General features: G+C 38.2%; 1 protein-coding gene across 5 annotated transcripts; it reads left to right on the top strand.

Moving 5' to 3' along the window:
• The first annotated feature begins 4,913 nt into the window (after positions 1-4,913).
• Positions 4,914-14,541, top strand: AMER2 (APC membrane recruitment protein 2). 5 transcript variants are annotated; one of them, XR_004000326.1, is made up of 2 exons: positions 4,914-7,394; positions 13,961-14,541. XR_004000326.1 is itself a non-coding variant. In XM_030562242.1 (2 exons), exons 1-2 carry the CDS (start codon positions 5,004-5,006, stop codon positions 6,891-6,893), a joined length of 1,716 nt encoding a protein of 571 aa, XP_030418102.1. In that variant the 5' UTR covers positions 4,914-5,003; the 3' UTR covers positions 6,894-14,541. The 5 variants fall into 5 exon arrangements, 1 of the variants encoding a protein (XP_030418102.1); XR_004000325.1 differs by having other exon boundaries at positions 10,414-14,541; XR_004000323.1 differs by having other exon boundaries at positions 8,435-14,541.
• Positions 14,542-16,006: the final 1,465 nt, after the last annotated feature.

Here is a 16,006-nt window from a genome sequence, read left to right as displayed (position 1 = left end):
TCACCAAAGAGGAGATTGTTCTGTAGCTGGCTACCCTGGATTAATTGATATCTTCACTTGTGGGTTTACATATAATAGATCTGAGTTCTAGTCCCAGATCAGTCACTCTCCTGCCCTGTGACCTTGGGCAAGTCATTTCACCTCTTTTTATGCCCCCTCCCAATTTGTCTGTCTTGTTCATTTAGATTATAAGATTTCTGGGGAAGAGACTGCTCATTACTATATGTTTGTATAGTACCCGTCACAGTAGAGCACATATCAAATAAACAAATACTTAACAATAATTTGTTGTCTCTCAAGCAGACAGGAAGGACATGTTTTTATTATCCCCTAACTTTCATAGCCTGTGTTATTTATACATTACATTGCTATAAAAGTATGCCAGTGACAGATTTTCATGTATTAAATAAAAGCTAGAATGAAATGGTGATTGGAGGTAGATGAAAGCATGTTGCTAATGATGGTGCAATGAATTGACTGACAGTGTAATGTACATCAGTGGCTGTAATGCCCAATATGTCATTTCTTATTTTTTATTTGATATAGTTTTGGCTGCCTTTAAAAACATTTTCCCCTGCTTGTCCACCATTTTAAGTCTGGCCACCTGGCATGGTTCAAACAACTGCTGCACAGACTGAGCTGGGCAACTTTTATTGTTGCTGGGAGGAATGAACAGACTGTGCAGCTGATTTTGCAGAGGGGGATGCCAAATCTGAGGAATTAGGGGGGTGGAGGAACAAACCTGGTGGTCCAGGGAGGGTCTCAACAGCTTCTGCAGCTGTAGAGAAGAGGGGAACTGGTGGAGCCGAGCGGGAGAGGGATGCTTCCATCTTTCTGTGAGGCTGCATGTGCACTTTGAATAGTGCTAGTGGTGGCATATATTAGAACCCAGGAAACTCTTCCCTCATCCCCTCACCTGCAAAATCAGCCCCACTGGTACATATTACAGTCATAAGAGTCATGAAGTTTACCACTGCATACATGGTACAGACGGCCCTTCATCCCCTGATTCCTCTTCCTGACTAGGCCATGGCCTGAGCTGCCATGTCGGTGACTCCCTGAGCATATCTTGAGATCCTGGCAAAATCCTGGGCATCTCCTGGTCAGGCCTTATCCTTCTGATCCAGCCAATGCTCTCCTCTTGCCCCTCAAATCCCCTAGTGTTTTGAAGTCTCTCATCTGTCCAGTAGCGCATCTGACTGCATGTAGGGGGAGTACACAGGATTTGATCCAGCCTTTCAAATAATGAACATGTTTTCCTTTGTGAACCTGTTATTATTGCCCTGGACTTCATTGTATTGGATCTTAAATCCCTGATTATTTCATGCTTATGCTTTATAACTTTTAAAAAGTCTGCAGACCATACCACTCAACCTACCAGGATCCAAATGCAGAGCACAATGCTGGCCAAAGTCCTCAAATGTCCAGGCGCAGGAAAAATCATAATGTAGGAAAATGTTCATATGATGTGAGATTCACTTCTCTGACATATACAACATGTTCTGCAACCTGAGATTCACTGTTTTATTCTGGAAATGCAGGATCTGCTTCTGGCATCAGTTTTTAGTTGTTGTTTTTTTTGCGGGGGTGGGGGGGATGACACTCCACTTAACTCAGTGAATTTGTCCCAGATTTACGCTGATGTAAATGAGAACAGAATCAGGACTGCAAAAAATTTACCACAGAAAAAGCAAGACAACACCCGATTTGAGCAGAAAGGGGGTACAGCTTGGTTTGAAACTATGCACATTCTTGGTAATAAGGGAAAGTTGAGAGGTATGCTGCTGACTTTGTGGATTCACTACAGCTATTTATAAATGATGTATGAAATGAAAAATTCCTGCTCACCCAGTGGGCTTTACAGACTCTTCTGTCATATTGTGCTGTATTCTCTGCTCTAATATAAAGCTCAGGCCAGACATAGAAAGAAAAGCTCACAGAACCTAGAAGTCTCTGCCAAAAGAATGGAATAGATGACTTACTAGCAGTCATTTCCATCACTAATTTCTATAGGCTAAATCCTGAGCTTCTTATTCAATATTAATTGAATACATCTTAAGTAATGCAAATTCCCAGTGCAGCCAGTGAAAGTTTGCCTAGAGTAATGACTGGGTAAATACTGAGGGCAAATTCTGCTTGTCTTATTATTATTCTTTTATTATAATAAGCTTGACTATACTTGATCTGCTGCTGTTAATGGCTCTTAAAAATTCTCCTTTGGCTAACCCAGTTGGAGCCTATGTATTTGGAGGCCCTGGATCTGAGTTTTATCCTTGCATTTGAACTGAGTGGCCATTCTTTGCAGCACTTTGAAAGCTATCAAATTCCAAGGTAATTAGAGATTTCTTACAATAATTTTTAAACCTAACTCCTGATTTGTTTTCTCTGTAAAAGATGTCTATCAGAGATTTTTCTTTCTCATGCCAGGAGAGAGCTATATGGGTCTCACAGTCAGGGACAAACTTTCATTTTAAGCCTATGAGTGAGGAAGTCATAAAGAGACCCATAAAGTGGGTTTTAAGTTCATGGGAATAATACTAATACTTAGTTCTTACATAGGCTTTGTGTAGGCTTCTTAGGATGTAAAAATATGGAGCAACTGAAAAGTCCACTGGGGTCAAAAAGCCTCTGCCCTCTTTCAGTTTATCTCAATTCCATTCTTCTGCTCTTTCACCATATCTCCTTATTTGCCCACTTTCAGAAACATATCTGGATATTCTTGGAACTCAGTTTGCATTCCTCATATAAGTGATTCCATATCTTTTCTACAGTTTGCAAATACAAGGCCATATTACCTGCTCCCAGAGAAATCATCTATGAGATTGGGACCAAAGGGGCAGGAAACTCCAAGAGATTCTTCTGATAGTGTCTTGAGGGGCCCCTCATCAGTGGGAGGAGAATAGGAGTGATGGAGCTGGCAAAGGGCCTTGGCCCTCAACACCACATATTTGCCTAGCTGGCCACCCTTTCATGCTACTCTGCTGGACCCCTTGCCAATGGCAGCACATAGCACAGATACATGAATAATAAAAAAAAAGAGGGGACAATAACTTACCTGCTTCATGGGGCTGTTAAGCAATAAAACCTGCTACCATTTATATCTGTGCAACCCTTGTTCAGCTGAGTTCTTACTTCTTGTTAGTAGAGTTGGGGAAACGCTACAAAACACTGAGTTGAATTTGTGAACATTTGTTCAAATTCATCCACCCCATCCAACCATATTTGTGAGCTGTTTTGTTCATTTTTTTTAAACATGTGAATCTTTTTTGTTTGCTCGAACTGTCAAGAAATGATTGTTCCATGTGTAAATATCTGTAGTTGTATGTAAACATCTGATATTTTCCTCTCCTCCTTGTTTATAAAGTTTCAGTCATCCACTTCGAGAGCAGAAATAATACCAGGTGACTTAAGTGACCAGTCACATACCATGATTAATGAATAGTTGAAGAAACAGTCAAAGGGAACAGTTGGTGAGCCACCCATCTTTCTCTCTCTAGTTTCTTATATGTCCTCCTACTCCATAGCTTGTACCAGGAATGTTTATAAAGTATACACAGTAAGATGTATTTCACTCTCTTTTCCTTCCAGTCACAGTCATGGACTTTGTTTATTTTGTTTTAACCTTTGTCTGTTAATAAAGGAGGAGAGAAAATGTATATGTTGATGTAACCTGTTCATTGAACTATTAGGGATAATGAAAGCAAATTGGATAATTCATGAACAGAAAAAAAAAAGTTAAATTCGCTGGGTAAATATTCAGAAGAAAGAACTTAATAGTTGAATACAAAGAATGAAAGATGCTGTAACAGAGTCAAATCTTGATCCTAACGAAGTCCAGAATAAAGTCTTCTAAATACCAGGGACAAGAGGGTGTAAATTATTGTAGCTTAATTTAAATCAACAGAGATGTGAGGGTTTACACCAGCTCTGGCCCTAGAAGAATAGGTTTGAACTACCATTCTAATTTCATTGTGATGGTCTCTAGGGGCAAGCATATTGCATGCCTCTTTTACATTCATACTGGTAAACAAAGCCATCATGTGCTAAACTCAGCCTGAATTATTAAGACCTGGGTCCAAATTTTCCACAAGACCTGCCTGCTGTACAGATGGTTACATCAGTTGGTTGCCCCCATGCCACCTTAAATGTGGTGCTGTATGTTCTTGTGTTGCATTTTATTTGCTTACATAACATCTTTGCTCCAAGGTGCTCAGCAAAGATGACAGAGCCAGTGCAAAACATAACAATAATTGACCGCAAAAATAAACAAGTCAACAGTGGATGGATGGGCCTCTCTATCTAGGCATTTAATACCATGCTTGTCATAATCATGGTATCTGAGCCTTCGCTGTGGCATCTGTGTGTCTGTGAGAACAAAATATTGTGTGGAAGAGAGAAAATAGCAGCCTTACAAAGTGGAAGAAAGAGATATTTTGAAATGGGCTTTAGAACGACAAAGGAAGTCTGAAAGCCGGGGAGTGTTTCTACTGTGCAGTATGTGCAGTGGTATAAAATGATGCTGTGTGTATAGTGGGATGAAATGTACTATGTGCATTATTACTATTGATTATTATTATCAGTCTTGGAGCAGTGCAGTGCTGCACTGAGAGAGCTGAGCCTGAATTTCAGGATCCAAAATGCCATTGTGGAATGTGTAAATAGCACAAACTGTTTTCATCCAAAATAAACCATGCACTGCACACATGATAGTGAACAGCAGCAGCATGAAATGGGTTAAGTTATGTAAGCTCTTTTAGGGAGGGGTGAAGAGCAAACTCTATTGGTGTTGCTGTTGCAGCTCAGGTTGATTTAGAATGGATGACAGTGGCCTGGCGCAGGCCCATGACTGAGGAAAGCTGCTTATCCCTCTCTGGGTTGCCATGGAGATGAGCAGGAGGCAGCAGTGGCAGAGAGGCTGTCAGTGAGGGAAATCAGTATCAGGCATCTGTGGGGGTCTGCAGGAGGGGAAGGAGGCAGGATCAGGGACACGGCAGGCAGCAGACATGGACTTGCATTGTGATTGTGCCGAGACTCCGGCAGTTGAGCCGCCATCCGGGAAGATTAATAAAACTGCTTTCAAATTATTTAAGAGGAGGAAATCTGGGGGCACTATGCCCAGCATATTTGGGGTGAAAAACAAAGGCGGGGATGGGAAAGGCTCGAGTAAAGCTGGGATGGTGAGGAGCAAGACTCACGATGGATTAGCTGATGTTGTGCTGGAAAGCAGCAAGAAGGAAGAATCGAGCAGCGGAGGTGGTGGTGGTGGTGATCAACTGAACAGGGATATAAACACCAGGGCTGTAGCCAGCCTCAATGTTTCATCAAACAGCTCCGTGGCTAAGTCACACAGTTTCTTCTCTCTGTTGAAGAAGAATGGTAAATCAGAAAATGGCAAGGGAGAGAATGCAGATCAGAGGGCAGGCAGCAGACAAAAGAAAGGACTGAAAGGGATCTTCAGCAGTATGCGGTGGCATAAAAAGGATAAAAATGGCAAGGAGGAAAGGGGGGAAACATCAGAAATTCAATCCAGCCTTATTATGTCAGGTTCTTTGACTGCCAGCTTGGAATGCATCAAAGAAGAGGCACCAAAACCTTTGTCTGAGCCTCAATATACCACAGAAGAAATTAACATTGAATTGTCTAGTGATAAACACAGCAGAGATGTGCACGCCAAGGCAGAGGACCCTGAAGTTAGAGATGGTGGGGAAATGCAGAACAACAAAAGCATACAACAAGAGGATCCTGCTGCCGCTGGAAACCAACATGAGGAGAACCGCCCTGAGCTGCCAGATCCGTGTGTGGAAGAGGTTGGGACTGCGAAGGATACGGCCATAACAGGTGACATTCCAATAAAGACTATTTCCCTTGTTGAACCTGAATGTCTTAGTGGTCAAGAGATGGCAGCAGCCCCTGACCCTTCCTCTATTGATCCACCCTCAGAGCAGTCAATAGATCGTATTTGTTTGATGTTTGCTGACGTGACTTCACTGAAAAGCTTTGACTCTCTTACAGGCTGTGGAGATATTATTGCAGACCAGGAGGATGAAGTGGGCAGCAGCAGTGGCAGCTGTGAGAAGAGCACCCCAGGGGCCAGCAAGCCAGGCACTTCTAAAAAGAACCCAAACATGGTGGCCTACCAGGGAGGAGGAGAGGAGATGGCAAGCCCAGACCAAGTGGATGACACCTACCTTCAGGAGTTCTGGGATATGTTATCGCAAACAGAGGAGCAAGTCCAAGAGACCCAGGGAGAAGAAGGAGGAGGGACAAAACCACCTGAGATCAAAAAAGAGAGCAAGTGTGTCGAGGGGACACAGGATGGTTCAATGGTGAAACGCATTGGTCTCAGCCAGATTCCAATTCATCTCAACCACAAAGAGGATCAGAAGAACAGGGAATATGAGCAGCCAGAAGGCATCCCAAACAGTGATGAGGGCTACTGGGACTCCACTACTCCTGGTCCTGAGGAAGATAGCAGCAATAGTGTCCAGAAAGAGAGCATCCCCAGGGACAGCTACAGTGGTGATGCCCTCTATGATCTTTATGCTGATACAGATGAAAATATCACAGGGGTGCCTTCTGATGAAGAAGTCACTTGTGTATCACGCTCCAAACCTGTGTCTCCAGTAACAACCACATGCTCACTTAAAACACCTGCAGGTTCAGTCAAGGACTCCAAGATACCTATCAGCATTAAACATCTTACATCGCTTCCCACCAGCCACGGAACAGATGCCAGTAACAGCCATCATATTGCACACCATCACCCAACCAAAAGTGAGATTCCCAGAACAAAAATCCCTGTTTCTAAAGTTCTTGTACGCCGGGTCAGTAATAGGGGTTTAGCGGGAACGATGGTTAAAGCCACCACATTCCAGGACAATGCCAAAAAGTAGTTGAACAAGATCTGGAGACAAAGATGGACAGTGAATTAGAGGTGGGAAAGTCTTTATAGGAAAACACTAATAAATGTTTGCAGCACCTAAAGAAAGGCACCTAAAAGGGCCCCTTAAGTGTATTCTGGGGGCCAGCACTTCTGAATCTCTTCTTGATATACAGTATATAAAAATACAAAAATAGTCAAATTGTTTTCAAGCACTTTTTAAAATTTGTATCTTTTTTTCTAAAGCACTAAACACTTAGGAGGTCACTTTTAAATGCCTTTGTGGAAGCTGGACTTTGATAATGAACGTAAAATGAGCATCTCCCCTAATGCAAATTAGTGCCATGAGTTCTTCAGGGGGACAGAAATACAGAAAGAGATGAACAACAGGAATTCTCCAATACAGTTAGCTTTTACTGGTTTTTTGTTTTTTGTTTTTGCTTAAATTGAAAAATGATGTCTGCTCTACAATTTTATGTGGAAAAATGCCAAGAAAAAACAAACAACCCAACAGGTAGTTATTTATCTGATGTACATACAGCAATGCTGGTCAGCAGCAGACTCAACTTATTTGTGTCCAGTAGCTAATTAATGAGTTAGGTGGATTTCTATAACTAGAACAGATATTTTTGTTTGTTTGTCTGTTTTGTTTTGGATCTGTTACAATATAAATGGATAACAGAAACATCTGGCAACGTTCAGATGTTTACTTCAATATTTGTCTGATGCATAAAAATCAGGTTCAGGGAATCATTTTACTAAAAGCCAATATATACACAACTTTCACATTTATACAATAAATTACTCTTCATGTGTAGATAGATGCATATTTTAACAGTTTTACTCAATGCTACAATTTTTAATATAAAAATGTCTGTCTGTATTATCTAGAGTTTAAGCAAAAGTTAGTTTTTATAGCTTATTTTACAATTCTAAAATTATGGAACTTCTTTTAAGTACCGTACCTTAAACTAGAGCAAAACTCTGTTTTATATGGGCTCTTGCTTCCCCAGAATAACAAGTTTATTATGCTAATTTTATTAGAGTGACACATTCATCGTGCCAGAGCCAAGGTTCTGACAGCATTGCCATTGCAAACCTCTATTTTCAGGGGTTTATACAAATCTGTGCTGTGCTCAAACCTGGCTAAGAAAACCTAGGATAGAGACACATTTTTAAAGTATTATTTTTTAAAATATATAAAATGAGTTTTGGCTGTTTAAAGAAAGTCTTGGACTTTCAGTTTCAGTCTTAATAACTTCCAAGTGATTTTATTTAAAGAAAGAAAAGAGACATGGCAGATTAGTGATCCAGGAAATAGCCAGACAACCTGGGTGCTATGAAAAAATTGTTAATGGCTGAGATTTTTTTTTTTTGAAAAGTGGCTACTGTACATGGGCATTGACAACATTTCAAAGAAATTTCATAGAATTTTATGATGTGCCTAAAGACATATTTTCACGATATTCTGAAACAGCTCCAAAGGTCATTAAAGTCTAATGGGTAAATACTATGCATTTGCAAAATATTTTAAAATCTGTATTTATTCAACAGAGTGCAAGTGCTGTGAAGGTGATGTTTCAATGAATCTGGAAATACACATTTAAAAAAGAATTATAAAAATATTGTGAAGAGAATCCTCAATTTATGTAAGTGAATCTTACATGACAGTTTGCTTTTTCTTCTCCTTTTAATAAAAAAGAAAATGAGATAAACAAAATATAAATTTAAAGAATATTAAGGTTGTAACTTGAACGGTGAAAAGCTAGGAAATACAGTATTAAGAGCCCAATTGTTCTTCCCTTTACATGAGTGCAGCTCCCATTGGTATCTCTGGGTGTTGCCCATTTAGCTAATAAGGGTAAAACTGAGATCTAGCTCTGAAATGGTCACTTTACCTAATACTAATTTGTGTAACCTCAATGGTGGGTGTTCAGGAGGAAAAGTTATCCTTTCCATTCAATTTCCTGGCTTTATTGGTTTGTGTCACAACCTCAATATACTTCAAAGAAGTTTATTTTTTATGTAATTTCTTCATAATATATATATGTATGGCTGTAGCCACATCCACTCACACACACAGGTTGTACATATGCATGGATAATCATACATATACTGTACAGGCACACAAATGAACATGCACACTCATACATACACACTCTCATGCAAATACTACCAGGCACGTACGTTCCTATGCACAGACTAAGGGGACATACAGTAAATCTATCTCAAAACTAGTTGGTGATTATTTTCTTTGTCTGAGAAGGGGATTTGCATTTGACCTGACTCTGCTTGTATTTTTAGAAGCTAAAGTTCTCAAAAGGATGAATGTACAGAGCATGGAATTTTAATCCTGGTCAGAAAAGTAACAGTCATTCTGTTTTTTCCCTCATCTGACTGTAAGGATCATGTTGTTCTTTGCATGATGATTATACAGAAAAATCATGTTTGCCTATTTTAAGGACAAATTGTACAGAAAGGTTATATAGGGAACTGAAAGTTTGAGATGGAGAGAGGATGTTATGAGCTTGCGACATACTTTAAAGCGAGAAGAGTGGATAGTAGCAGCTGTACATCGTTTAAAACACTAGGAGAAATAATCTACCACCTATACAGTACTTGTTTGTGGCAATTTTTCTTCATATGCATTTTGTTTGCATTGTGGCCTGTATATAGCAAGAAACAGTAGAATAATTTAGGTTAGTCCCCTCACACTTATAACTAACAATAACCACCATTAAAATATTTTGCCTTTCCTTCATTTTCTCTCCGTATTTCATTTCCATCCTTTATTTTACTCCTCTTGCTGAGTGCTGGCTGGCAAATACAATCTAAACAGCTACTCTCTGGCAAGGAAGTCTGAAGCTTTCATGTGGGAAGAGTGCTCAGGGTGGGAGGGGTACCTGCCTAGCTTCTTTTTTTCCTACAGAGACTAGGTACTAATCGCTTTCTCAAGCTTTATGCCCTATACCTAATGTAAGTAGGTTTTGCAAACCTGTTAATGATTCATGTGGCTGCTTGTGATGTACAAAGGACAATCATATCCTTAAAAGGAGAATAGGAAAGTAACTTGTAGTAGGGTGTCAGTATTATTGTACCATAATAACACAGTGGCATTGATTCACGATTGAGATCAGTGATTGTGTGGGAGTAAAGAAACTTAAATACAAGTTAACACTTACATTAGCTCTAAATTTTTATTTACAAAATTCAAGACCAATTATGTTTTTTATTTCAAAAATTAATAATCTGAAATATAGTAGTTACCAGGACTTATTTTTATTATAATAGAAATATATTTGTATCTTATAACTTCACACAAGGCTTAAACAAAGCACTAAAAGGCAGTTTAAAAGGCTTTCTTTAAATGTACATTTAATTCCTTTAAATCACATATAAGGTACACTGATATGCTTAATGACTGAAAAATTGATGACTTGCTGGATTTAATGGGTTGAAACATAAAGAGATAATAGTCTTGGAGGCATTCTGTAATGATTTGCATTCTAATTTATGACATTATTGTGTTTCAGCAAACGTTTTCATGGCCTTGGTAGATATCAAGGTAGAAATGATCTTCCAGATCCCAAAGATATCATTCTTCTACATTGTTTGAATGTTCTATTATGGTTTTTATTCCTTAAAGAACACTTTGTTTAGAGTTGTGCTTGGGATGATGCTGTATAGGTATGACCCTGTACATAACACATAAAGAGTTTAATAGATCAGGTCTTGGCATTTAGTATATATACTCTTTGCACTTTCAGGTCACTACTGGTAAATTTTATATGTCCCTAGGATATTTCTATATATTGCATAACATTTTATAGTTACCTTTGGTATCCTCAGTTGTATGTGTTTCTTTGCTAAATATCAGCACACAGGATCTTCTTTTAGTAGCATGATATGATGTCTTTTGTGGACTCATTTTGTCACAATAGAAGTAAAGTTTGCTGTGCTATAGGTGTGGTCTGCAACTGAGACATTGACAGTAATAGGATTTGAACACATGCAACAAATTTAAGAGGAGACTACACACCTATTAATAAGGTGAATCCATGCTCACTGTTACTCCATATATCATCATCATCTTCATCCCCTATGAACATCCATGCCACCATTTAGGATTATTGAGGACCTAATTTGAAGAATTCTGTAGGTAAACATATCCTATGGAAATGCATTCCCTGATTATTTTTTAATGAATCTCACTAAATTATTTATCTAGGCTAAAATAATATTACACCAGAGTCTTCAAAAAAAATGTCTGATTGAGATGGCATTTTCAGGAAAGTGCTTAAAGTACAGATGAGCCAAATTACCAAGCTTTTGCTTAGCAAAGCAAAACTCTAGTTGGTTCTAAAATTTATGGTACTGCCAGAGCTTGCTCCTCTGCGGGAGCCATTGATTTTGCTATCTGGCCTCACTCTGAAGCTTTTTCGCCTGCTGTAATAGACTGCTTTTTGAAAAGGCTTTTCATTGTGTTAATGGTATGAAGGAGTCAGTTCACTGCAACAATAACTACTTATAAGGCAAATGGTTATGTAACAGCAAACAGTATAGGATTTTAAGCAAGGTGGCCTGGGAATTTATTTTCATGGCCATTGATACAAAATGCTACTGCTTCTTTGCAATTCCTGGAAAAACAAAGTAATACCAGTGGAAGGATGCTGCAGAACTAAGTCTTGGCAGAGATTATACATGACAGTTGCTGCAATTTTTCTTATAATTTTACATTCTGCTGACATAACCCATTTGCCCATGCAGAATAGTACAACATTTAATAGTAAGTGCTCCCTAAATGTGCACTTCATTTCTGTTTAAAGGTGAACATATTAAGATCATACAGCCAGCCATGCAATCGTCTATATTGGTGTGTTAATATTTCCCCTCATCTAAATGCAAAACACATCTTTTCATTGTTTTTCCCTCTTGACACTCCAGGGCTTGACCCCAATACTCAGCATGTCCAAATTTCAGCTAATACAATCATTGCCATCCTTAATTTAACTTGTGATGGCAGACATGGGACCAGATCCATTCAAGTGCAGTAAATCCTGTGTGCTGTCTGTTGTGTCACTGCCTGTGTTTTGTAATCTGTTAACCAGTATGTTTTTCCTTTTAACTCTAATTGCAGTTTCAGTAAAATCTGTTTTTAGCAAAAACAAGATGTTGGTTTTGGTTTGTAAGGACCCAAACAAATTTTTATTACTTCGGACTATGCTATGTTAAAATGATCACCATTTCAGCATCAAACCATTTCAACTGGTTTTTCTATGCAGACACATCATGTCTTTGAGTATAATGTGCTCATAAAAGAAAATCGGTTGTATCTGCTTTGAATTAAATCTGACCTTAGAATGAAAGAGCTACAAGTCTGATACCATTTCTCTGCTAATGACAGTAAATGCAAAGGCCCAGATAATCCCTGCCCATGGGACACCGTGCAGGAGGGAGGAAATCACAAAGATGATTTACTTGTGGAGGATGCCTCCCCCACCCCAAAAATGATCCGATCACAAGGGAGAGGCTTATCCTTTGTGGAAGAGGTTGTGGGGCTCACTCTCAAAATGGGCAGATCTTGGAGGATCCAAGAGGCCATGAACTTCTGCCCAGATGCTCTGTGAACCAGCTCTGGCCCCATGGAGAGCCCCTTTGTCTCACTAGCATCTTAGCTTTTCCTCTCTTGGCTGCTTCTGGGACTCACACATTTTCTTTTCTGTTTAATTTCTGTGGGAGAGGAAGCTGGACGATGCGCATCTCCCATGCCCCTGTCCCCTGCCCACTCCTCCCTCAGCCTACTCTACCACTTTCCAGTATGGTCTGGAGCTGGGGGGCATGATGCAGCAGTTGTGGCTGAACTTCCCTTCCTTGTGAAAGGAAAGAGTGCCACATGTGGAAGCTTCCCTCCATATGTGGATTGAGGAGCATGAGTTGGCTCATTGTACAGGCACTACAATTAGTGACAATATATTCACCCAAACTATGAGCCAAATCCTGCTCAACTTGTTCATGGAAGTACAATAGATCTACTGAAGCCAGTGTTAACAGTAGTATATTTTTAGCTGTCTTGTAAAGGGAATGGAACTGTTTGGGTCAGTAAGGTGAGCAGGATGTGACACTTCCATTTAACATGTAGCTTTAGCACATCTACTTCCACAGATCCAGTACTGCTCAAAGACTTTCTCCTGCATTTCAACCCTAATTTTAAAAAATTGTATTAAAACAAAGGGGCTATATCAGTGATTTTGGTGTGGTCTTCTGCTTAAAAGTGGATGGAACAATATGGCCCAAGAGTTGCAGAAGTGAAGTTGCTATGTACATACATGTAAAAGGTCATAGATACATCAAATCAAAATTATAATGCAGCTGACAAACTCAGGTATATGACATTGTTCTGGCATTGCAGTGTAAACAGTTTCACTCTACTTTTCAAGAGGAATAGTGAAATTAGACTCTCAATTAAACCAGTGTAAAATCAGAGTAACTCCAGTGATCTGGGCCAGACTACAGTACCCTTGCTCTCACTAAATAACACCTCATTCCATAAGTAGTCTCACTGAAGTCAATGAAACAGTTTGTGGAGTTATGGTGCTACTCAGTGTGAGTAAGGGTATCAGAATCTGGCACTCCAGTTCTGCGCTGTTGTATCCATCATCAGAATCTTACTTAAAAGCTCTGCTAGTCTTGAAGCTTGCAGCTTTCTTAAACTATGGAATATAAGTTATACTGCTGATGACAAAAAAGCCCCCAGAGAGAGTACTGATACAATGCTAGAATTTTTTTTTGATTATAAATTAAAAAGGAAATCAACAAATTAGTGGGAAGAAAAATAAATCTAATAAAATTGTAATAATATGGGATAGTGTTAATCTTTCATCACAGCCAGTCTCGATTTATATATCAGTAGTGGGACTCGGGGCGGGGGGGGAAGTGGGTGAGAGTATTCAGCACTGCATCTGACAAAACTGACACTGAAAAGTTGTTTCTTACATGCTTAATAGGACAGATTTAACTATTATAAAATTCTGATTTTTTTTAAAAGAGAGACCTTATACCTAGCATCATTTTTAACTGCAGGTTTTCCCATTAGTATTTGTGTTGAGCCATCTCCAGTGAAATAACGCATGGCCTGTTCAAGATGATGAGCAAGAAAAACCAGAACTCCATACTTCATCTAATTGATCAGTTTTCTGAGAATCTGGTAAACTCGCATTCACCAACTTTGTCAGAGCAGAGACAGTAAAAGCTTAGAAGATTTCTAGGTGGTATTTTTATAGACTGTTAAGACACCCACTTCCGCTTAAACAAACTTTGAAAAATACATCTACTGTTAAAGAACTTATTTAAAATATAACAAATAGCAATAGGTGGGTTTTTTCCCCGACAGTTTAATGGGATAGATTAATCAGTGTTTATATTTTTAATCTTGTAAATATTTATTTTGGGTACTCTGTATATGTGTTGGCACTGATTCTGGTGTTTGCTTATGTACCATTGTGAATGTTGGTGGTTTTGGTAGTCACCCTTCTAATGAATGTAAGGAACTCTGACTAACTGCACTTTTCTTCTTTCATTCAAAAACCTTAACGTGAAAAATATATCCACTGCCATGTTATATGTAATGATTAATGCAATTAATAAATTCAGTTGTTACTTTTCATTATTGTTGTCCCAATTACTGATAGCAGTGGTATATTTAGTGAGTTGGAAAATACTATGCTTTTGAAAACAAGACATGGGTAGTCCCCAAGATAACTGAAAATGACATACTCATGATAAAAATATTTATTTCTAACATAGAAATGCCTTTACGTATGTTACTAAACACAACTTTGATGAAACTAACTTTTCAAAAAAATTGCTTAAAACTTGAAAAAAAAATTTAAAAGGCAAATGAATTTTTGGCCACTTGTTCTATCGGTTTAATTTTTTTCCCCTTTACTCCATTTGGATGATGAAAGTAGATCAGTCAGTTTCATTTTTATTTCAAGTCAATTTCAATTCCTGGTTCTCTGGTCTTAGTGATACCACAACATGTGAGTTGCAAATGGTATGTGGAAATGCAGGCCAGAAATAATTTCCACTGATAGCTTTAAAAAAATCTCATAAAATATTATAATTATTAATAATAATAATATTTGTGGTAAGCAGAGCTGGATAGAACTTTTTCAATGAACCGTTTTTTGCCAAAAAATGCATGGTTTTGGGACTGAAAACTATTCGTCAGTTTGGATTGAATTCGCTGAATTTGGTTGAAAATTTTTTCTAAAGAGTCAAAATGTTCATTCTGACTTTTTCGTTTTGAAAATTTTGTTCTGAAAAAGTGAAAAGGTTTTGTTTTAAATTTTCAATTTGAGACAGTGTTTTGATTTCAAATTTGGCCAGTTAAAAAAAAAAAAGGGGTGAAAAACAGCCAAATCAAAATGGACAAACTTGAAAAAAAAATTCATTTCAAGTCAACTTGAAAAATTTGGTTGATTCAAAACTAGATTTATTATTATTATTATTATTATTTATTATTATTTATATATATATATATTAGAGTTTTTTGATTTGGTGAAATATAAAAAAAAAGTTTCAGTTCAAATTTGAACCAGATTTCTTTTCTTTTCTTATTTTTATTTTCATTTTTCAGTTCAGCCTCCATTATTCGTTCAGCTTTAGCTGTAGATTTCTTCTCCCAAACTTAAATTCCAGACTGGCCTAGTACTTCTTTAAAGTGGCACCTTATCTTCATTGACTCAATAAATGAGTAGTCTCTGTTTTAGAAAGAACTACTTGTTCTTCAATATTTGAAAAATAAAGAGTGGGGATCAATTTATTTTTGTATCGATAATGTAAACTGATTTTTTAATAGTCACAATTATTCTTTTTATTGGGTTAAACAGCACTTTCCTTACATACCTCAAGCACCACTGAACTTGCTTGCTTGTTCATTGAAATATTGACCCGACTAGAATAAGAACCTGAACAGGCTCTTTCCTGAAGTTTTCAGTGAGTGTATTAACAAATCACAGGATAATTAGAAAAGACTAAAACCCATCAGGGCAGATAGCCTGGTGTGATACATAGATTCATAGACTCCAAGGCCAGAAGGGAACATTGTGATTATCTAGTCAGATC

This window comes from Gopherus evgoodei, chromosome 1, assembly GCF_007399415.2.
Source record: "Gopherus evgoodei ecotype Sinaloan lineage chromosome 1, rGopEvg1_v1.p, whole genome shotgun sequence".
NCBI lineage: Eukaryota > Metazoa > Chordata > Testudines > Testudinidae > Gopherus > Gopherus evgoodei.
This window is presented reverse-complemented; position numbering and strand designations above follow the sequence as displayed.